The sequence below is a fragment of the Haemaphysalis longicornis genome, unplaced genomic scaffold (assembly GCF_048455015.1).
Source record: "Haemaphysalis longicornis isolate Haplotype H1 unplaced genomic scaffold, Haemaphysalis longicornis Haplotype H1 scaffold_10, whole genome shotgun sequence".
NCBI classification, from domain to species: domain Eukaryota; kingdom Metazoa; phylum Arthropoda; class Arachnida; order Ixodida; family Ixodidae; genus Haemaphysalis; species Haemaphysalis longicornis.
In genome coordinates, this window is record NW_027526204.1 from 44,900,643 (window position 1) to 44,923,780 (window position 23,138).

At 47.8% G+C, this 23,138-nt stretch overlaps 1 protein-coding gene across 1 annotated transcript in view; it reads right to left on the reverse strand.

The window, feature by feature from the left end:
* LOC144159812 (uncharacterized) overlaps positions 1 to 3,152 on the reverse strand; it is a 62,060-nt gene extending 58,908 nt beyond the window's left edge. The window contains exons 1-2 of the mRNA XM_077691493.1: positions 3,149 to 3,152; positions 891 to 1,087 (exon numbers count right to left, since the gene is read on the reverse strand). Coding sequence (XP_077547619.1) covers positions 891 to 1,087; positions 3,149 to 3,152 — 201 coding nt within the window. The remainder of the gene's footprint in view (positions 1 to 890; positions 1,088 to 3,148) is intronic.
* Between the last annotated feature and the right edge of the window lie 19,986 nt (positions 3,153 to 23,138).

Consider the following 23,138-nt stretch of genomic DNA (forward strand, 5'->3'; position numbering starts at 1 on the left):
GGTTATTGTTAGCTTGATTATCATGCATGCTTACTGCTGCTTATCATCCATTCCAGATCCAATCCAGAACCAATCCAATCCAATCATCGCGCTTGAGGAAAATGTGGCATGCCGGCACGTGTGGGGAAAAAAGCACAAAGATAACAGAACTTCCTCTGGCGCTGTTTCAGGCAGGGGGCGCGCAAACACTGCGAAGGCGGGAGATTTGAATTGCATGGGATGGTAGCAGTAAGCGGGTAACTGCGGTACAGCCCATTCTGAAGAATCACTGTTCTGCACTTCCGACGGCTTTCACATTGAGTGGAACGGCTTTAATTTTTTCAAATATGTACCTGACGATGCCATAAAGCTACAGGCTTTCTCATTTATGTAAAATAAAAAGGTGTTGTTTTCAGACACTTTTTCATGCGTACAAAACAAAAACACACTTCAAGAAAGACATACGCACCTAATTTTGTCATCTCTTTGCACATGTTTGAGGTTTTAGAATGTCGCTAATTGTGCTCTTTCTTCTACGTTTCGAGAGTTTTAAAACTGACATTCTCACACACAAAAATTGCAATCTACATTTTATGTGTTTTTTTTGTTACTTGCTACTCGCGTTTTTTGTGTGCCCATTCAACAAGTTACTCCTTCCAAAGTATTATATGCTGTACCCAAATGCCGTGTTAATTTTTAATTGCTCCGGAGTATGGCTCACCCGCCGCTAGCTCAGAGCGGCACGCATGCAGCCATTTTATTCGCGGACATTGCACACATTCATAGCTAACAATTGTTGAGGGGAGGTTTTCTAAACATACGTTTCAGTATGTGTCCTCCGTAACAAGCCTCTTTCAGCATGAGAGGCTCACCCATGAGCACGCTTGTAGTCCTTTGCTTAAAAACCCTACCTTTACCGCTGTGTTCATCGTCATTATGGTCGGTGGAATGGCCGTAGGTATCATTATGGGCATTTCAGTGGTGCCGGGTGGGCCTCCGTCGTTTCCGCCTCCACCATCGCCGCCTCCTCCACTGCTGCCGCCGCCGCCGCCGCCGCCGCCGCCACCACTACCACTATCTCCGCCACCATCACCAGGGACGTCCTCATCTGTGAGAAAATCGAGAAATGTCAGTGTAGCATAATAGACAAGCTGTCCGCAAAGTTTTAATAAACACTGGCAGCAATGCTGAAACATGTCATAGAGTTTTACGGGGCGAAACAGTAATTAGTGGGTTGCTTAGAGTTCGCGATAATCTTGAACGTACCAAAAACTTAAGAGCACTTGAAGGCAAAATACTTGGGGACTTGGGTTTCAAGCCGGGTTCTCTTTTTTGACAACGGCTTGAGGTAGCATTTCCGCATTGCCGGTCTCCAAGTTATAAGCAAATATCTCCTGATCGCGCTAGCAAGAGTGCTAGCAAGAACGAGAGGAATAAAACTACCGGTAAGATTGGTTTGATACACAAGAACAGAAATATCTGCATAAATTCAAACAATTGCCTGCTAATGTGTGGCATTATTCAGTCATTTTTTTAATGTAAGCTTGTTACACCGAGAGTGGCTATCAAAATTGCGGTGAATAGGAAACGTTACCCTTACAAAAATGATTGTTGAGTTTCATAAGAAATTTTGTTGAATTCACTAAACAAACATTGTTGAGTATCCAAAGAGTTTCTGTTGAGAATGTGTTGAGGATTTGTTGAGTTTTTCAGGAAAAGTGGCCACCGTGGTTTCATTGATTTTCCGTTGAATTTCTTACGTCGAATTCCATTTGAGTTTCTGTTGCCTTTCCGTTGAGTCTCAACTGAATTTCGTATTGATATTTTGTCGAGGTTTTTATGAGTGCCCAATGTGTTTCCGTTGATATTTTGTTGAGATTTTTACGAGTACCGCATGCGTTTCTGTTGATATTTTGTTGAGATTTTTACGAGTGCCGCATGCGTTTCTGTTGATATTTTGTTGAGATTTTTACGAGTTCCCCATGCATTTCTGTTGATATGTTGTTGAGTTTTACACGAATGCTCAATGTGTTTCTGCTGCGATTGCTTTCAAAGGTTTTTGCGATCATTGTAGGTTGAACAAGAATCTACATTTTATCGCACCACCAATACACGAGTTTATGGTGTGGCAGTAGTGCATGTCATGTGACTAAAAATTCTGCCTCATGCAGACATGCAAAAAGAAAAACAAGGTGTTCAGCGTGCACTTTTTACTTTATTTCTCGATTTAAAAGCGATGATAGGTTATTTTTTATGTAACCGGCGCTCACACCTGGAAACTTCTGGCCCGTGTAGCCTGCAAGAGATAGAATGAATTTATGATTTACTATAAAAAATGAAAACATGTTCAGCAAGTTCTCAGAATTAGTAATAAAAGTGTGAAAAAATAGACACTTTCCCGAAAAGCATAAAAGGGATGCACTGATCTCACTGTGCACATGAAGAAAAACGGGTGATTAGCTACAAGTTGACAAAGATGACAGCTTTGTTTTTGGCACTCTAAATGCAAATCATGTGCACTCACCGACCACAGCCTTCACCCGCACGGGGTCCAACCCTGGCTTTCTAGGAGCGTCGCCCTGGGCTTTGCCTTTCCCTCCAAAGAGAGTTTTCCCCTTGAGCTCCTCCGGAGTGAAGACATGGCGCAAAAGAGCCCTGGCAAATTTTCCAGGGCCACTCGCACACGCATGCACCAGCTAATCCAGGTACCCCTTCTCAATTAGCACACCGCCCCCAATGTCAACCTGCGAGCAGAAAATAAAACCGAAACAGTTGAACCAACATGAACTCCAGGATCGAGACAATGAAGAGTTTGAGTACTCAGGAACAATTTCTCAGAATATTACGGTAATTCATTTACAGATTTTGGCATTGATCCACTAAAAATTCTTTTTGAATAGATTTAATTTAAATGTATATTTTTAGTTTTTATGGGTGAACATGCATACCTCAACCATGCTTTCGGCTTGTTTAAACAAGCGTTTAAGAATTCATTAAAGTGTTTGCCAAGTTCCCACTGCAGTACACCGTGGGTGTATTGCTTTGTGGTAGAAAGGCCAAAAAAACCATTTGGGTGCTGTTAGGTCAATCTGGATGAAAGGTTATGTGGCTAAAATAGTCAGATGGCTGTAATGCACACAAAGTAGGCAGCACGAAGCCCTGTTCTGACTCATGCAACTATCCATAAAAAACTCACCTTTTTTTAGCACCCGATTCAGCAAAATAAAATTAGCAGACTGTTATTGATTTTTTTAAATTATTTAAATTGAAAAGAGTGAACCCTAGTTACAACTAGGCCAATTTGCTCCTTCATTTTTTCATTGGCTAGCAGTGCACGAGGGTCATACGCGAAATGTGGTTTGCGGCGTGGTGCTAGCAGGAACTTTTTGTGTGGCTGGTGTTCTTTCTGCAGGATTGTGGGTTTGCGAATGCCTTGTCGTAAGGAGTACCCAGCATTGTTTTTGGTTTGAAATTCCGCACTGCGCTGTTCACGCCTCCTACAACCACAGACACGAAGCAGGCTGCACGACGAATGCTAGCACAGCGAGTTTTTTTTTTCTCTTGAAGCAAATGCTAGGGCAGTGCTTGAAGATGGTCTGACTTGGCGTGACAATTGGACAGGTGCGGACAGCGGCTCAGATAAGGTAATTTTGCACTGTCTGTGTCATGTCCGCGCGCTGATTGCCTTATTTTGTTTTTCATTGCTTCAAATGACTGTGGCTCGAATAAGAAAAATTTATGCACTTAAAGCTGCAACAATATTTCATGTGGTGGTGGCTTGTGATAAGAGGCACTGTTTTTACTGTGGAACCCAGGCATGCTGCGCGCTTCTTGAGGAGTATGAGAGTTTGAGAGGTGCTCTAGTGACAGTGCTCTGGTATGTTGAGCGCATGACCATCCTCCACCTGAGCTTCCAATGCTGAGCGATTATGCACAGGATGTGGGTGGAAACGACTACGAGGTAAGAGTGCTGCAATATTATTACATACAGTGGCGGTGACAGATATTCCACCTAGGGGACAAAGATTTTCAAGTGTTTTCTTTTCAATGTAGATGAAGCATAAATTATAATTGATTGATTCTCGGGTTTAACGCACCAACGCTACACAGACTGTGAGGTGAGCCATAGTAGAGGTCTGCGTATTAATTTTGACAACCTCCGCATCTTTACATGCGCCCAAATCTCGAACACATGGGCATATTTTGCAGCAGACATGATAGACAAGAATTTCCATCCTGCACTGGGTGCCACCAATTCTTTCGGACTGCGGGGCGAGCAGACGACGCTGAGTCCCACGCTGTTGCTCCGTGCCATGCGTGAATATCAGACGCCCCGAACGGCATCGAAAATCGGTGTCTTTTATATGGCATTTCAGCAGCAACAAGTTTAGCAGTGGCTAAGGAGAACGTTTAATTCTTCCAGGAGGTGTCCCGTTTGCCAATCAATTCTGTTCCTAACCCGCTAAGGTGGCGGGCCAGTCCACACCACTTTGTCCTGACAGGCATTGCCTGTGAGGCCACGTTTCGTCCTGCCAGCAGGACGCCTGACCTTTTTATTCTCAATTGATGTTTATTTTCGGAATTCTGGAAAAATTGCCGTCATTGCCTTTTACTTGGCGATGTTCAGAAGCTACTTGTCCGGGCAGGCGTGATTACGTCGTTACTGGCTGCACCAACAATCAGCGTAAGCGCAAAGTGCTCATTCAAGAACCGTGCGAAGTGCACCATGACAAAACAAGTGTCTGCATGGGCGGAGTCTATTGGCTGCACAAATTTCCAGCGTCGCTTGAGTGTCACCGTAAATGGGTCGTCGCGCTAGATCGCAGACTTAGAGCCTGGAAAATTTGCCAGAATGAGCCCGGTGGTACGCTGCTTTTGGAAGCGCTGTTTAATCACCCTCATGCTCAATCCTTATCACACGTTTCTGTTCTTTGGAGGTATGTTTGGTCCGTTTCATCGACGGGAAGCCATCGAAAATCAATCAGACACTTATGCTGCAGCTTGGGTACGCGAAAAATTCTCAAGTAACCCTTGTGAAAACCATGCTGATATTCGAATGTGATATTATAAATAATTAGCAACTTGAGAGTGGATGAAATGTTCCCTGACCTAGCGTATGGTGCTTGTTAGGAAAATTTAATGGTGTAGTACCGTTCCTGATTTAAAGACTGGTGCTACCTCGGCTATCCTCCAATCACTGAGAATAGTGCCTGTCATGAGAGACTGCGAAAAAAGTACCGACAAAATCTACAGACTGTGGTATGTACTTTTCGGTATAGTGTGATTAATAACAGTATGATCTGAAGTAGATAATATTGTAAGCTTACTTAAAATGGAAAGTAGCTCCACACCAGTTTGTATTGCAAATTCAAAACCATATCAAAAATCCTAAATGTTTGCTTGGCTTGATTACATACGGATACTTGCTTCAAAGTCAGTTCAATTTCTATTCTTGCACTTTAGCCATTGGCCCTAGATTCGCTTCAATATCCCTGCTAAGCAATGACACACTCAAAATGCACAACACTGCTTCATGAAACTGTTTCAAAACACCAGGGGCTAGAGCACTGCTAACAGGTATACATTATGACAGGTTCCAACATGAAATAACTAACCTGAAAGTACATAATCAGTGGGTGCACTGATGTGGCAGCGGTGCCTTGGCCGATGCGTTGAGCAAATGCGCTGGCTTCTGAACGGGTGGTCCAAGCGGCCAGATGATGGAAGAAGGATTGACTATTCCTGGCGGCAAAGCGTACGCGGCACCAAGGAAAGGCCAGGCAGTACTTGGGTACAGCAGGTGCAGTGTCAGTTGGCCACGGAGGGCCCTGGCAAAGCCTTTGAAAGTGGACTGAAAGCCAGCCAACCCGGACAGCCAGCAGCAGCACCTGAAAGTGAATAATCTGTGAGTGTGGTGGCACTTGATGAAATACAAAAAAAGCACACACAAACCACCAATGCTTACATTAAGCAGATTATTAATCGTTAATGAGTAACCTCCAAGGCACTAATAAGAACATTCCCGCAACACCCAAACTGAAATTTTAGGTCACAGTAAGGTATTTATTAGGCACGCAGGTCCTGTGAGTGGGGTATGCCTGATATATGAAAAGCTCACTGCCATGCTAATTTGCATGGAACGCTTGCTAGCAGCCCATATGCATCGCTAGCTTTCAATCGGAACTGGTGTGTACTAGTTGAGGCTCCTCCATTTCAATGCCTGCCTTGCCTTTGCAAGTTCGATTCTCCAATATAAATAGAGTTGAGTAGGCAGGCGCCCCTGCGAGACCACGCGCGCGCATTTCACCTTCAATTTCCACGTATGTGAATGTGAGCTTCACGAGTACGGCACGCATACCACAACGCATATCGCGGCCCGAAGACCACGGGACGGGTCGCGACGGCGGCAGCCGGTCTCGCGAGCGTAATAGCTGCGAATCGCACTGCACGGAATTAACAGTCGCCGCAAAGGCACTGTTTGAGACACATAACAAACAAACGCCCAGGCGTTTAAGAGCCTTGCTTGATGTCAAATAATTAGCTGCCGCGTTCTACAGCGCGAGCACCGCAACAAAGGTCTAGCTTCAGCGTAAATTGATGCTGACGGCTGCGGAAACGGTAGACTGGTAAATCCAAGGCGCCAAACAAGTATGCTATATCGCATAGGCTCTGAGAGCAAATGAGATGGGGGTCTACCGAATTACTGACCCATAAGCACCAGAACTCGTTCGAACAAGAACAGAAAAACAAAAAAATGCGTACTCACCCCAGCAGAAACGACGTTTCCCGCCTAAAATCCTTCTTCACGCTCGTCTTCCCCTTCAAGGACACCGACACTTTGTTCGGACGCAATGTCATCCACCTTTGACGTGCGATGATCGTTGAGGCGATGATCGTTCTTCCCGTTCCCGCGTGTTCAACACACGCGTAGGTTGGAAGGGCAATCCTCACCCTATAAAGCTTTTATAAGTATGATTTAAGTTTGAAATAGATAAAACTCAACAAATCGCCCCAGCAACCACCCCGCACAAAACCAACTCCATAAACAAACACACAAAAAGGGAGTGATAGTTGCCAGACTGCAATAGCAGCATTTCTATGTTTGACGAAAATTGTGTTATTGGTAATTAACTTCCTGTTTTAAAGTATTAAAAGTGTTTATAACTCAAATTTGAGGTTTTTAAACGCAAAAGCGAATAAAAGTAAACTAACTGACATATATACTTCAATTGTAAAGGTTTTAAAGTTAGTTTTGGTTTTGTTTTCACGGCGGGTTTCTCTACAAAGGAGGTGCGAGAAAACGAACTACTTTGGGTTTAGGAAGAGGGTGATTCGCTGGATTGGCATATGCTGCACTTCCTCCTAACCCCGCAGGAAATGTCCTTGACATCATCTTCTCCAACTTGACCTCCTTAGACCTTAAACACGCTCGAGAAGCCCTTGTTCCGGTCGACCCGTGGCATGAACCATTCACTGTCACGGCTTTACTACCGGTTGCCTATGAGCGGCGCATGGAGACCCCATTCTTTGGTTTTCCCCGTGGCAACTACAATGCCCTCTACATAACGCTCCAGGAGACGAATTGGGAGCCAGTCTACACATCGCATAATGCAGACGCAGTGGTGCAGCTGCTCACAAAAATTGTCCAAAAAGCAATGGACGAGCACATACCAAAAAAGTCTAAGCGCCCTCATCAATTCCCTTTCTGGTTCAGCAAAGAACTCCGCAGAGCGCTGCGCAGTAAGCGTCGATTCCACAAACTAAGGAAAGCTAAAAACTACACGTCCGCCGACACTAACTTCAAAGAACAGCGCTCACTTGTGAAAGTGCTGCTCGCTCGCGACAAAAAAAATCTTCGCTTACCCGATCCCCGAGCGACTTCTGGTGGATCTTTAGCACGCGCACAAGAAAGGCCCCTGAGCGCATTACTCTGCAGGATGGCGACACCATCGTTTCCGACCCAGCCAGCATTGTTGAAATATTCACAAAACACTTCTCGTCCGCGTACTCCTCGTCACGCGACAGCGGCTTCCCGCTTCGGCTCGCGCAGATAGGTGATGTCATACACACGCCCAATATAACCGTTGAGGATGTCACGGCTGCTATCCGCAGCCATCCTTCGAAGAAATCCTCAGGCCATGATAACATCCCATGCTTCATTGTAAAAGGCTGCTCTGCCATTTTCGCGCCGTTGCTCTGCCACATTTTTTGTCTCTCGCTTGAAGAGCGGCACTTTCCGACAAATTGGAAACCCGGGGTTGTTTTTCCTCTCCATAAGTCCGGAAATGCGTCGGTGCCTGGGAACTACCGACCAATATCTCTCCTTTGTTCTTTCTCAAAAGTTTTCGAAAAAATAGTACACCGTTATATCTTGTCCAAAATCCGGCCCCTCATTCATAGTAATCAGCACGGTTTTATACCTGCCCGGTCCGTCGAATCAAACCTTGCCTGCTTTCTGAGTGACGCCAGCAAGTACATACTTTCACGTCAACAAATGGATGCCATCTACTTCGACTGCAGCAAGGCCTTCGACCGCGTAAACCATGATTTGCTCCTTCGCAAACTGTCTTCTTATGGCTTGGCTCCTGCTTTCTGCGAGTGGTTTGCAACCTACCTCAAACAGAGAACAAACTTTGTTCAGTACGCTGGTGCTAAGTCTCGCAGCTTCACTGTACCGTCCGGGGTTCCCCAGGGCTCTATTCTCGGTCCTTTATTGTTTAACTTATTTGTGAATGATGTGCAGTTAATTATAAAGCATTCATCTCTATTGCAGTTTGCAGACGACATGAAACTCTATCGCGCAGTGGGATCACAGGCGGACTGCGCCCAGCTTCAACGCGACGTACTAGCAATCTCCCTCTGGTCCAAAACTAGTAACTACTTAGATCTGAATCCATTGAAGACCGTTACAATTACATACACTCGAAAAACCTCTCCTTTAACCTTCCCATACCACCTCGACTCTCTGACGATAAGAAGAGTAAGCGAAACACGTGATTTGGGCGTTCTGATGGATTCGAAACTACGATTCACACCGCATGTAAACTACCTAGCACGCTTATCTCTTCGGACTTTGGGCGCTATCTCACGTGCAACAAGGGACTTCTCAGGAGGTTCGTGTTTCCTCGCTCTGTACAAAGCCCTTGTACTCCCAAAGCTGGAGTTTGCATCGGCAGTCTGGAACTGCATGAGTACGTCGTCGTCTTTGCGCTTGGAAAGGGTTCAGAAAAGGTTCACGCACATCTTCTCTCGCCGCTACACCCTACACGAGAAATACGCTTACAAGGATGCCATCAAGCGGCTGAAGCTCGAAGAACTGCAATCTAGACGCACAAACCGCGATTTAGTGTTTTTGTTCAAGTGCATCCACTCCAGATTCGACAGCCTGAAATTAGTGAGCTCTGTTCGGCTAAGGGCACCAATTCGAGCTCTCCGCCCCCACCTTTGCTTTGATGTGACCACCTCAGAGATGCTGTCTCCAGTGTGCCGTGTGCAACGTGTGTACAATGACGACTTTCGTGCATCTTTGGACGTCTTTTCCGGCAATGTTAACTCTTTTAAACGCGCCCTGAAAAATGCATGCATTTGAAGCCGCTGTTGCCCATTCAGTATGGTATAGAAGTTATCTCGTGTTCGTGTTTTCCGTTCCCTTCCCATTTTTTACACTTGCACCGTTTGCCGTACACATACTCCCGTGCACCTATGTATGTGTGTTCGCAGGTGTGTGTGCATGCATGCACGTGTGCATTTGCCTGCACTTGTTCACCTTCACATGCACCCGCGTGGGCATGCGTGTATGTATGTTTTGTTTGCACTCACGAGCGTATGTGCCGTGGATACATATAAATTTTGCTTTATATGTACTTATTACCAGTATCCATGTTCCCCAGTAAGTTACGACGGTGGATTGTACTGAATTTGCGTGTATGCCAATGTACTTTGTAGTATACCTTGTCACAAGCCCTGTCTCAGCGCGTGCTAATGTACCTGACTGTAATCTCAATTCCTTAAATGTATAAATTGAGTGTGTGTGTGTGTGTGTGTGTGTGCGCGTGTGTGTGCGCGCGCGCGCGCGTGTGTGTGTGTGTGTGTATGTGTGTGTGTGTGCGTGCGCGCATGCGTGCGTGCTTACCTGTGTGTGAGTGCGTGTGCGTGCCTGCGAGCACGCGCGTGTGCGGTGGTACTATGTACTTTGTGATCCCTGCACTTCATAACCAGTCTCCATGTTTTACCGTTTGTTTATCTGTGTGTCGCCCTGTCATTTTTGTGTGCACCACCCAAGAAGGCCTAGTGCTGTTGGTGGGCACCACCTAGAGCACTGCGGCGGCCTGATTTTAAGGCCCGAGCCCGCTTTGTGAAGCCCGAGCCCGACCCGGGCCCGTAACACCGAGCCCGGGCCTGGCCCGGGTCCGGGAATTCATAAGTGAGCCTAGCCCGGTCCCGGCCCGGGCCCGTCGTCTCAAGCCCAGGCCCGGCCCGGGCCCGTCGTGTAAATCCAAGGCCCGGCCCGGGCCCGTCGTCTCAAGCCCACGCCCAGCCCGGGCACGGTCTATTTTTTTTGAGCCTAGGGAGGGCCCGCATGTGTGTGACCAGGCCTGGTCTTAGACGTTGAAGAAAATTTGTTTATTATATTTGGTCGAGTGTCTTCGTAGCGGGAGATCAGACGGAGCATGTAGTCTGTACAAGCACGCCCTGAATTGTAAGGCAAAAAATAAGGGTTTAAAAGTACACGTAGTTTAGCTCACACCGTATGCAGTTCACGCCACATGGGCGTAATAATAGCTCGTATTCTTACACGAGAGACACCATCACCTTTGATCGCCAGACTCTTGGAAACTTCATGGGGTTGTTTCGGTCACAAGTTGGTATTAATGAAATTTCTTGCTCTCCATTTGAATCCACGAGTATGTGCGTGCGTTGAAATATTTTCCCTGGAGTGGTTGTTAAACAGCGGTGCTTCTCTAGCACGCGAGTTTGATTTCCAGCCACGGCAGCCGCATTTAGATTGGTTCGACTTCTAAAACACACGTACATAGACACAGGTGCACAGCTCCAGGGTGGCTTAATTAATTCCTTCCCCGCCAGTGCATTCCTTGTAACCGTATCTTTGATATGTTATACACCAAAATATAAAATCTTGAAGCAGTACATGAAATGTCATTAAAGTTACAGTATAGTGCCCTAGCAAAACACGTTTTTAAAACAATGTGTACAACTAACAGCAAGAAGCGCGTAAAAGTATACTCAGAATATTCAATTTTATGCTCTTTTCTACTCTTCACGTCGGAACTATTAACTGCCGGGCCTATGAATTCAAGCCCGAGCCCGGCCCGGGCCCGCGGCACTGAGCCCGGGCCCGGCCCGGGCCCGACGATAATCGACTTCGGGCGGCCCGGCCCGGCCCGCGGGCCGGGTCGGGCCCGGGCTTTCGGGCTGGCCCGGACCCGTGCAGGGCTCTAGCACCACCCAATAAACAATAAACAAAGCAAGGAACAGGCGCTTACTATGGTTTTAAAAAAGAAGAGGTAATAAAACCTTTACCAGAAAAAAAAACAAAAATGTACGACGAGGATCCGAACCATGTACCCTCAAACCAGTAAACGAAGGCGTAACCACTCGGCCATATAGGTGGGACTACAGCGGCCGACTAAAATGATTTTATAACTACGTAAGCCGCCACTGAAAATTGTCGTTTGTGTCTAGTTTATGCTGCATATTTGGATCTGGCAGCTCTAACGCTTGTTTTTCACGCACCGATCTTGCAGACGAGGTCACATTGTTAGTACTCCAAGCGATTGAGCCGGAGCTCCCTTATTTGACTCAAGCAAAGCTATCGCAGGTCACCCACGATCTCTTCTTCGCAAGCCACGGTAGCCACGAAGAAAAAGGCATGCGCCGTTGGAATTGTGGCCTTGGTAACTCTTGTTTGTCACGCCCCGATCTTGCAGACAAGCAACATCGCGCTAAAACTACAAGCGATGCCACTCCTGGCATGTCAGGCGCGTACAGCAGCGAAAACCTCTGAGTTTGTAACAAGTTGGGGATAATGCAAGGCAATATTAAAGAGACCGAAGCATGCGGTGGCGGCGCCGTAATAAGTGCAGCAAACAGGTACTGTGGGCGGCAGCGACGAGCGAAAAAGATGTAACATGGGCCGCTCCCGCCGGCCTGCGCAGAAATGGAAACACGCCCTCGAAAAAAGCTGTCCGGCCGATTCAGTTTGTTGTTGACGAAGAGCAAGCGAGGCTTCAGCAACAAACGATTGTGCTTGCCGTGGTGTGAGCCAACGCATATCTTGACATCGTTGTGCTATCGTCCGTCTGGAAGGGAAAAATCCGAACGCAAACGTGTACGTCTAGCGTCTATACCAGATATAGACGCTGCTGTTTAATGATATCTGGAGACAAATTTTTAGGTGGTGGTGAAGCAGCGGATATTTTGTAGTGTGGACAAGGGAATTTTATGGGTTAACTGAATGGCTGAAATTAAAATACACACTCTAGAAACATTGATAAAACAACAGTATAAACAAGAATTTTAATTTTGTTCGATCACACTGAAAGTGCATGTTATCAGAGTTTGTACTGTATCTTGTACTTTGCATGCTTCCAATGCTGACAAGGCAGAACATATATTGTCTGCGAGATGTTACACAAAGCATCAGACATGACGCGCTGATTTGTGCGATATGTGACATGTTGTAACAATACCTTGAAGACATGTTGCAGAACGTCTAGGACTCATCGTTGAAATCTTTATATCATGAACATGTTGTTGATCTTCGACATGTTGTTTGACTCTTTACGATATCAGACCTTTATAATCTTGCAGTATATCGACATCTAGTAAAAGTCCTTATCATTAAAGACATGTCGTTATACTTATTCGACATGTCGTTGAAATCTTTGCGATATTGGGCCTTCAAGATGTTGAGGACAATGAAATGTCGTTGAATTCATAAGGTGTCGACAACATGCCGTAAAAGTTATTTGATTTTCGTTGAAATCTTTGTGATATTTAAGACATCTCGAAATCGTTATGATATCATGCATGTCGTATGAATATGTTGCCATATTTTCAGCTGGGAAATACGTACCGGTACAATAAAGCGCTGTGAGTTGCATTGTGAAAGCTGGCTACCTGTACAAAATGCAACTTCCTTGAAAAATGCAACTTATTTAATACATTCTGACTGCACAAAAACATGCTAAGATGCTGCCTAATTAGGCTCATACATCCAGGAAAGTGGGTAATAAAGTTTTAGTGCACGTGGCTGTCCATGTCGAAGAAGCATGCAGATAGTATTTGGCATCAGTTGCTGATGACTTGCCCACAAATAATCACCATGAGTCGCTGAAAATACAACAAAAAGTCAACAAGAACTCCACAATAGAAAAATCATTGTGCGGACCACAACGAAAATTCCGTTGTGTTCTCAATGTGTAATCTAAATGAACATTGAGTTTCTGTTGATGTTCCGTTGAATGAATGAGAACTCAATGAAACGTCAACAGAAATTCAGAACCCATTTTTGTAAAGGTACTATGCTCGTACTCCTTACCATCATCATCACTGATAGGAGCTGACCCCCTCCTCAGAAAAAACCTGGATCCGCCCCTGACCTCAGAAAGTGGTGAGCCAATCAACCTCCTGCAGCCGCGACTGCCCCACTTGGCCTAATTACACCCAGTAACGGCACGATATGACGGTATTAACAGATAAGTCATCCGCACTTTTGGAGTGCTTTGGTGTCCGTATGTTTCCTTGTGTAGGAACACACCGAGCCCAGCATCATTACGAACTTTGTAAATGAGAGCAAAAAAGAGCAAAGTTCCTCTAGTAGCTAGTGGTCTTGGTGCTCTATCGTCATTTTCATAGCGAGCCTCCTCTGACAGCAACACCTTCCCTTGAAGTGTTATACAGCCATTGCTACTATTTCTCATGCCCACTTTGTGTTGCACACACAAGTAGCCATTCCACTGAGAGGAGAGGGAATCGCGTCCGCAAGCCTCACCCACCCAGACGTCATCACCTGTACTCGTACTCTAAGACTTACATTGTGCTGTCACAATGTGCTGTCACGACACAATATAACATGTATGCTAGTTCAATCAACACAGTGAAGCACCTAAAGTAGCTTGGTGATGCTTTGAGTCTGCCAGCGTATCCATGGTTGCAGTTCAAGATCTCTGTACAGTGGTTGCAAGAGCACACCCTGAATGTTTGTAACCACCGACCACATTTTCCCTTCGCCTTATGTGAATCCTTGCCAAGTTACTGCCGTCAGGTTCTGTTGCCTTCTTTAGCTAAAAAATCTCTGCCATCATATTTTCTGCTCCCTGCCTTGCGCTGTTTCCAGGAGGAGGAAGCTCCTCTAACGCAAATGCAGTCTTGACCAGCCGAACTATTGCGGAGGAGGGTGCTGATCATCCATTGTGGTACCAAGGCCATTCTTGGCAGTGTGTGCAGTGAAGGTAGTCTATTGGTTGTTGACCTGTGTGAGGGACTGCTGATAGCACTGCACCGTTCCCACTATGATTACTTTTCACTGTCCTTTCCTTTACCGCCTTTCCTACCCTTTTGCTCACTTTCTTCTCAATCCCACTTAGGTCTCGATTTATTACTCTAAAAGGCAACCTGTAAAGGAAGAAAAAAATGCGTACGGGTAGTAGAAAAAACTTGCAAGCCAGATAGTGCTCAACAGAAGTTATTATGCAACAACGGTAGGGGTTTTCAATTATCAGTCCTGGACTCTCTGCGAAGTCCCCGAGAGTGAATCTGGCATTTCTTGCTCACATGTATTACTGTGGTGTGGATAATCTTGCGACTACCCTTGGACAACGGGTGAAATGTCACTGTAAACACCCAGTATTGGTTCATGAATTAAGTCAAATTCTAATAGATGAAACTAAATCTTTGTCACTTGAAAAATCCTGCATATTCTTCACATTTGGCCTCATTTTAGCTCCTTCAAAGGCAGTCTTAGTGAAACTATGTATGAACTCGCTGCGCATTGGCTTTGGGTACCATTTTCGGTTGAATAGCCTGCTGAAAAATACCGAACACTTTCCAATATCAACTTCAGCTTAGTTATAGTGGAGCGGGAAAGTTTGTCATGCACTCAGAAGCCATAATGTTTCTCATGGCTAAAGCTATGGCTACGTGATAATTCAACGTGTAACATGAGTTGTTAGACCAGCTGCCGTCCTTACGTTTATTCCCCGCTGTTCCTTTCTGTTGCATGCCTTCCATCCAAAAAACACCCTCTAACAGTCTGCACAGTTTCACCTAAAAACTAGACCATAAACTACAGTTGAGGCGAACATCAGCTACCCAGAGTTATGATCTGTAGGGGAAAAGGTGGGAGAATGATCCACGAAAAAAATTTATTACGATATGAGGCTATCTCGGAAAAAAACTTTATTGTGCTCAATTTCTTGCGGAAAAAAGTTACTAGCGAGTGAAGGTGGGTTTCAGAGATCAGTTTAGTTTTCAGCATTTCTTTCAGTAAAGTTTTACTAAGGCTGCTCTCATTTCACAAGCTGACATCACAAGCACGGTGAGTTGGGCAACAGCACTGCCTCGACATTAAAATTGTATCATGTAAGGTGTTTCAACTGTGGTGATTCCGGCACTCAATAAAATGCAACAATATTGTGTTTAACGATCACACATACCACTCCACATTACTACCCCTGCTTTTGTGTAATACTGAGGGACGATGGAAAGCGTGACCGGTTTAGTCGGACACTCGGACGAAAAGCCCAATTAAGTGCTGATGATGATTATGTACAGGCGATGATGATGCCGGGGCCATGAGAGCTAGCACTGATGATAATGTACCGATTACGAGGAAATGTCCGTAACGTGTTGAAGAGCACAGAGTTGTGGTCAGGGTGTCTCATATAGATACCCCTCCACGGCCCGAAGCGGCCACGTGGCCGCGACTTATTGTTCTGTCCTGCGGTTGAACAGCTTGAGGCGAGGTACGTGTACGATTTCAGTACCACGGCGGCGCCGATCTGACGACTGTTCTACTGGCGTCACACGGTAATTAACTGGACATAGAAAGCGATGAAGGAATTTTTCGCACAGACCGGGTACACGAACAGGGGTCCATAACAATACTTCATCACCCGGCCGAAATTGAACAGAGCGATGTGCGACGCCGTAGCGAGCTTTGCGTTCTTTTTGTTGACTTTCGGTTCGACTGCGTGCGAGTTCGCGGCGGTGGGCGAGCCGTGAAACGTACTGCTCCCGAGATGACATTTCAGAGGGGACAGGAGCATAGAAGAAAGTTGACTCGAAGGCAATAGAAGGAGAGCGGCCAAAGACTAGGAAGAATGGTGAGTATCCAGTCGTTTTTTGCGTTGCAGTATTGTACGCAAAAGTCACAAATGGCAGGATGGTATCCCAGTTGCGATGATCAGGGCTGACGTACATCGAGAGCATGTCCGCGAGGGTTCGATGGAATCTCTCTGTTAATCCATTCGTCTGGGGATGGTAGCTGGACGTTGTCTTGTGCACGGTCTTGAAGGCACGCAGAAGCTCTTCGACTACAGCGAACAGAAAAGCCCTGCCGCGATTGCTGAGGAGGACGCGTGGCGCGCTATGGCGCAAAATAATGTTGTGCAGTATAAAGTCAGCGATTTCAGCAGCCGTTCCAGAGCGAATTGGTGCTGTTTCAGCGTATCGTGTCAGATGGTCGACAACCGTAACTCTCCAACGGTATCCAGACGGCATTGGAGGTAGTGGTCCAAACAAATCGATGCCGACGATCCCGAAAGGCTCTGACGGACAAGGGAGAGGTTGAAGTAGTCCGGCAGGAGGAGTAGTTGAGCGCTTGCGGTGCTGGCAGGAGGCGCACGAGCGAACGTATTTGGCAACAGAAGTGGACAGGCCAGGCCAAAAGTAGAGACTACGTATGCGCTCGTACGTTTTTGCAAAACCAAGGTGCCCAGCGGTAGTTGCATCGTGGTAGGCTTCGAGAATGGGGAGCCGGAGTGTACGAGGCACAACGGGGACCCATTTTCTGCCATTTTGATGGTTATTTTGCCGGTGGTGAAGAACGCCATGAAATAGTTTGAACTTACTGAGCTGGCGATGCGCACGGCTGTTTGGAGGTGTTAAACGACCGTCGAGATAGTCAATGATGGAGCCGCAATATGCGTCTGCGCGTTGCAGCGACGGCAAATCGACGCGTCCCTCAATGTTTGAGGAGATAACGGGGGCCAAACAAAGTGTGTTGTCGGCGGGCTCCTGTGCATCGGAAGAGGAAGAGGACAATGGGCAACGAGAGAGAAAGTCGGCGTCCATGTGCTTCTTTCCTGACTTATACGCCACGGAAAAATCGTACTGCTGGAGGCGGAGAACCCACCAGCCAAGGCGTCCAGAGAGGTTTTTCATGGTGGACAACCAGCATAGCGCATGATGGTCGGTCACCACTGTAAAATGACGGCCATGAAGGTAAGGGCGAAATTTCTGAACAGCCCAAACGATGGCAAGGCATTCCTGTTCAGTGATTGTGTAATTCTTCTCTGCAGGTGTCAATGAATGGCTTGCGTAGGCAACGACCCTCTCCCTATCATCACTTTGGAGGAGAACACCGCCAATGCCATGGCCACTAGCATCCGTGTGGAGTTAGTGGGCTTTGTTTCGTAGAAGTGGCAGAGCACCGGAACAGACGTTAGAGCGGCTTTCAGATCGTCACAAGCGCGTTGACAGTCATCGGACCAAACGTACTGGGCGCCAGACTGTAGGAGATGGTCCAGTGGGGACGCAATGGTGGCAAAATTCCGGACAAAGTGGCGGAAATACGAAGCCAACCCGACAAAACTACGGAGGTCGTTTTGTTGGCGGGGACGAGGAAAGCTGACAACAGCAGCGATTTTCTCAGGATCGGGTCTGATGCCATCTTTACTAACGACATGACCAAGCACCTTGATGGTTTTGGTAGCAAAGCGGCATTTTTTTTAGTTGAGTTGAAGTCTGGCGTTAGAAATGCATGTGAGTACCTCGTTCAGACGCTTAGGATGTTCTGTAAACGTCGACGAGAAGACAACGACGTCGTCCAGCTAGCAGAAACAGGTCTTCCATTTCAGTCCTCTGAGCACCGAATCCATCATGCATTCAAATGTCGCCGGAGCGTTGCACAACCCGAATGGCATGACATTAAATTCGTATAGGCCATCGGGAGTAGCAAACGTGGTCTTTTCTTTGTCGGACTCATGCATCGGGATCTGCCAATAGCCAGAACGCAAGTCAAGGCTCGAAAAGTATTCGGCTCCTTGAAGGCAGTCCAGGGCGTCATCTATGCGTGGCATAGGATATACATCTTTTCTGGTAATCTTGTTGAGGGCCCGATAGTCAACGCAAAAGCGTACGGTGCCATCTTTCTTCTCTACTAGCACGACCGGGGACGACCAAGGACTACATGAAGGCCGGATAACATTGCGTTTCAGCATGTCAGCCACATTTTCCTCGATGACTTGCCTTTCTGATGAGGAGACGCGATACGGGCGACGGCGAACAATAGACGACCCTTCGGTTTCGATGCGATGCGTGGCCGTGGTTGTGTGGGGAAGAACGGTTGAGTAGGAGTCGAACGATGCACGGTGCTTATTTAAAAGCTCCAGGACTGATAATTTCTGTGACTCTGTCATGTCCGGGCTGACGGTGACTGCAAGGGCAGGCTTCGAGGACGTAGTCGCTGAAGCCAGGCATGTAAGGGGACGGGAACGAGAAGGCAGAATGGTCACCTCGACATCGGATACAGATGCAATTGTGGAACCTTGCGGAAGCAGAACGTCTTCTGCAGTGGTGTTTTGCACAGGTATAAGAGCTTGCCCTTCGGAAAAACGAACGAGACACGCGGCAACAGCAAGTCCACGGGAAAGGAGGCGGCTGCAGGGAACGACCAGGACATCACCGTCAAGTATAGCGCTAGCAGAAACTGAAAGGATGAGCTCAAAACAGGAGGGTATGACGTGATCGGTCGTCAGCACCAAAGAAATTGGCTCTCTCGGGGAAACAGTTGAATTATTAGTATCTGTGATGCTAATAGCAGGAGTTCGACAACAAATAAGAGCGGACGTCGACGACAGAAAGTCCCAGCCAAGAGTTAGGTCGTATGGACACGTGGAGAGTACGGCACACTGGATATGATGATAAATTTCTTCAATGGAGACACGCACTGTACAATATGCAGATGGATCGATGCGTGCTTCATTTGCACCACGTAATGAGGGACATCTAAACGGTGTTCTCACCTTGCGTAGCCTTTTGCACAGATCAGCATGAATAATTGAGACGCTTGCACCAGTGTCCACCAACGCTTCGACGCGGATGCCTTCGACGAATACACACAAAATGTTCGAGGGATGCTCTGGAGGACATTTTATCTTTTCCCTGTATGCAGTTTCCCCTCCAAAAACTGCATGGCGTAGTTTTCCGAGAGACGAGCGCTGTCGTGCACGACGGGGCGAAGCGGCGATACAGATCGGCGGAAAGGTGAGGGAGAGCGGCGTCGTTGATCACGTGAATTGCGCTGTATCACAGGGGAATCGGCCGGGGTAGGAGTCTGGCGGGTCGGAAATTGGTAACCCCGCTGGCGGTATCCATAACGAGGGCTCGTTACGTCGCACTCGTAGGTGTCGTAGCCACGCCGTTCATCCTGTGCACGCCTGCGATAGAACCGAGCAATGTGGCCGCGAATTCCGCAGTAGAAACACACTGGCCAGTGAGGTGGGCGCTCGGGGCTCGGCGGTCCCCATGCGCGATAGTAAGGCTGTGGCCGAATGGCATGGTTGATCGTTGCCACATATCCAGGCAGAGGCTGCGAGGTAACCGGGGCCAAGGGCAGGGGCGGCCTTCCAGCGACTTCCGAATACGATGGTACGGCATAAGGGATGCTAAGATCAGGCACTGACCGACCAGGCACACAGGCAAGCTCCTCCTTGATTATCTGTCGAAGATTGGTGCTTGCTGAGTGGTGAGTACGAGCAGAAGCACACACGGAGGCCCGGCCGTCAAGCTCCTCCCGAATCAGCTGCCTTGTAAGCACGCGAAGGTCTTCGTCGCCTAAGCGCGTGGCCGATGTATCCTGCTGAATGCGGATTTACTGCAGATCGTCAAGACGTTGGCAAGTAGTGGTGACATCCGAGACGGTTCTTGGGTTCTGAAGGGCGAGCGCAGTGAAAGCGAACTGGTTTATACCTTTCAGTATCTGGCGTACGCGGTCCGACTCTGACATATCCTTATTGACCTTCCGGCACAGTGCGAGAACATCTTCGATATAAGACGTGTAGCTTTCGCACGGGTGTTGCACGCGCGCTTCCAGTTTCTTTTTCGCGTCCTCAGAGCGAGCTGCGGATGTCCCGAAAATCTTGCGGATCTCGGTTGTAAAGGTCGTCCAATCGGGTAGGCGTCCCGCGTTATTGCGGTACCACGTCTTCGCGATCTCGGTGAGGGAAAAGCCGACGGTCAGCCGTTTTAGCTTGTCGTCCCACCCGTTATATGCGCTGACCCTTTCGAAGTTCTCCAACCACTCTTCTACATCATCCCCACGAAGGCCAGCGAAGTCGGGCGGATCTCGCTGGCGGCTGATAAAACATTGCGGGGGAGGCGTAGCCGTGGCGCTGGCTGGATCGAGCGTCATGGGCATGGTCTCCTGAGGCAGACGGCGGCCCGAACGGAGCTCCAGGAGTGGCGCCGCAGAGGTAGACTACGGGATCGAAACGCACCCTCCACCACTTGAGAGACGATGGAAAGCGTGACCGGTTTATTCGGACACTCGGACGAAAAGCCCAATTAAGTGCTGATGATGATTATGTACAGGCGATGATGATGCCGTGCCATGAGAGCTAGCACTGATGATAATGTACCGATTACGAGGAAATGTCCGTAACGTGTTGAAGAGCACAGAGTCGTGGTCAGGGTGTCTCACAATACCACCAAAAGCTACTGCATTCTATCTGCACTTGACATAAATGAAAACAACCCCTGCGCATTTTTCTCTGGCACTGATGTCGCCTATTTTTCTTTTCATTGCAAAGTTACGAACAAGGTAATGGTCCTTGTTGGAACTTTCAATGACGATGAAGACGATGCAAGTACCGCGCGCAACAGACGCATAGGAGAAGACGAAGACGACCAGGCGCGACGACAAGATGGGCGCTTTATAGACGGTGCTCTGTAAATAATGTAAATATATGTGCTTTTCTCCGACGACGGCCTCCTCCCTTAACCCCCTGGACGTTTTCCACATGGTGCCGAAACCCCGGACGTCAAGAAACACGACGAGGTGAGCCATGGAGCGGAAATCAACTCTTCGACCGCATTGCTCACCCCGAAGTGAGGAGGAGGTGTCGAGGCAGAGGAACCACCTAAAGAATGCCCAGAAAAGCCTTCTAGAATTTAACGAGAAGCCTATGTCTGAAATAACGCCCACTCTAAACGAAACGAGGGACGTCGACGCCGCTGTTTCTTTGGCCAGGCTCCAGCACAGCGCAGACCGACCAGCTGGAATCAGCGAGAAGCTGGAAGCCCTTCTTTTCGGAACCGCGTGTGACGGCCAACATTACGACGCTGTAGAGTCGGTTAAAAAAGCGTACCGAATCGCCCGCTCACTAGAACGAAGGCTTTACGAACGAACCGACAACGCACCACCGAAGCCAGTTGTCACGAGAGAAGAGAAACAGCAACACCAACCAGAAGGTGGGTCGACTAGTTCAAGCCAGAGTAAACGACATGGAGAGGAGACAGAGGGTTACCGGGAACAAACTACTACAACGACATCGATAGGCGTTTCGGCAATCGGTCATCGACCTCAACAATCTTCAACCGTGATTGCTCCGTCAGATCCAACGACGCCGTGTACCTCTACAAGTGACCACTCGGCTGAGACAGCCCTGGAGGTACGCCGGGCAACTGTGCATCTACCACTCAGAACGGAAAACGCCATGATGGAGGAAACGCCACATCAAGAACAGAACGCAGGCTATAAAGCATTCTCGCGATCTACCTTGGTCACATCAGAACCAGAAGATTGCGCCCTGGACGAGGAGCTAGCTTCTGAAGGTGACACCGTCGGAGTATATAGGACTGAAGTTCTGGAGCCCTCCTCTTCATATACAGCCATGAGATGTCCAGGTCGTTGTGTACAGAACAGCTACCGGAGAGAATACGGAACTCAAGGGAATGAACAACCCCGCAGTAGAGTGAGGAACTCTGTACAGGAATGTATGGAGTCTTCACTGCAGGAAGAGCGGACCGATGTTCCGGAGGTGCGTAGCTGCTACAGTAGTGCGTGCGGAATAAGAACGACGACCAAGACAGCACAAGTGAAACAGCAGCCAGGCCACCACGATGGTAGGGCCACGAGATGCAAACCGCGTAAGCGTACTCATCGTAAAAACTCAGACCACCAACAAGCGATCAAGCAACTTCGCATCGGTCTATGGGCTACGGCGAAAACCTGCACATCTCCAGGAAAGAGATCAAAGAAGAACGCTGAAGCGATCATGAGGACGTCAACGATTAACCAGGCTACTAAAGGGACTCGAAAATCGAAAAAACCGGGAGGTTATCGTGTCAGGCGCCAATACAAGACTTCAATGAAAGTATCTGCGAAGCTACCGGACCCAAGAAACTATGCAGGAAAATACACCTGTGGTTCGTCGCCTGGCGTGACCATCATGAAAAGACATAGGCCGGTAGTCCGAAGAAAGGCCAAGTCCAGAAGAAAGAGAAGGCCAAAGATAATAAAGAAAAGGATAAAACTCGGACACCTGATGGACACGAATGGCAAACTGACTGGACACCATCACCCCTCGTACGAACTCTTGTGGGGCGGGAAGATGTAGAAACTTTTGTAGAAGACGAAGAGGAAGCTCGCACCAAGCTCAACAGACACCTGGACCATAGAGAAATTTCTCTATGCCTGGACGACGAAGAAGAAGACGACCAGGCGCGGCTACAAGTTGGGCGCTTAGCTGAACGGTTCTCTGTAAGTAGTGTGAATATATTGCCTTTTCCCAGACGACAGACTCCTCCGTTGCCTCCCTGGACGTTTTCTACATGGTGCCGAAACCCGAGACGTCAAGCGACACGACGAGGTGAGCCATGCAGCGGAATTCAATTCTTCGACCGCCATGCTCCCC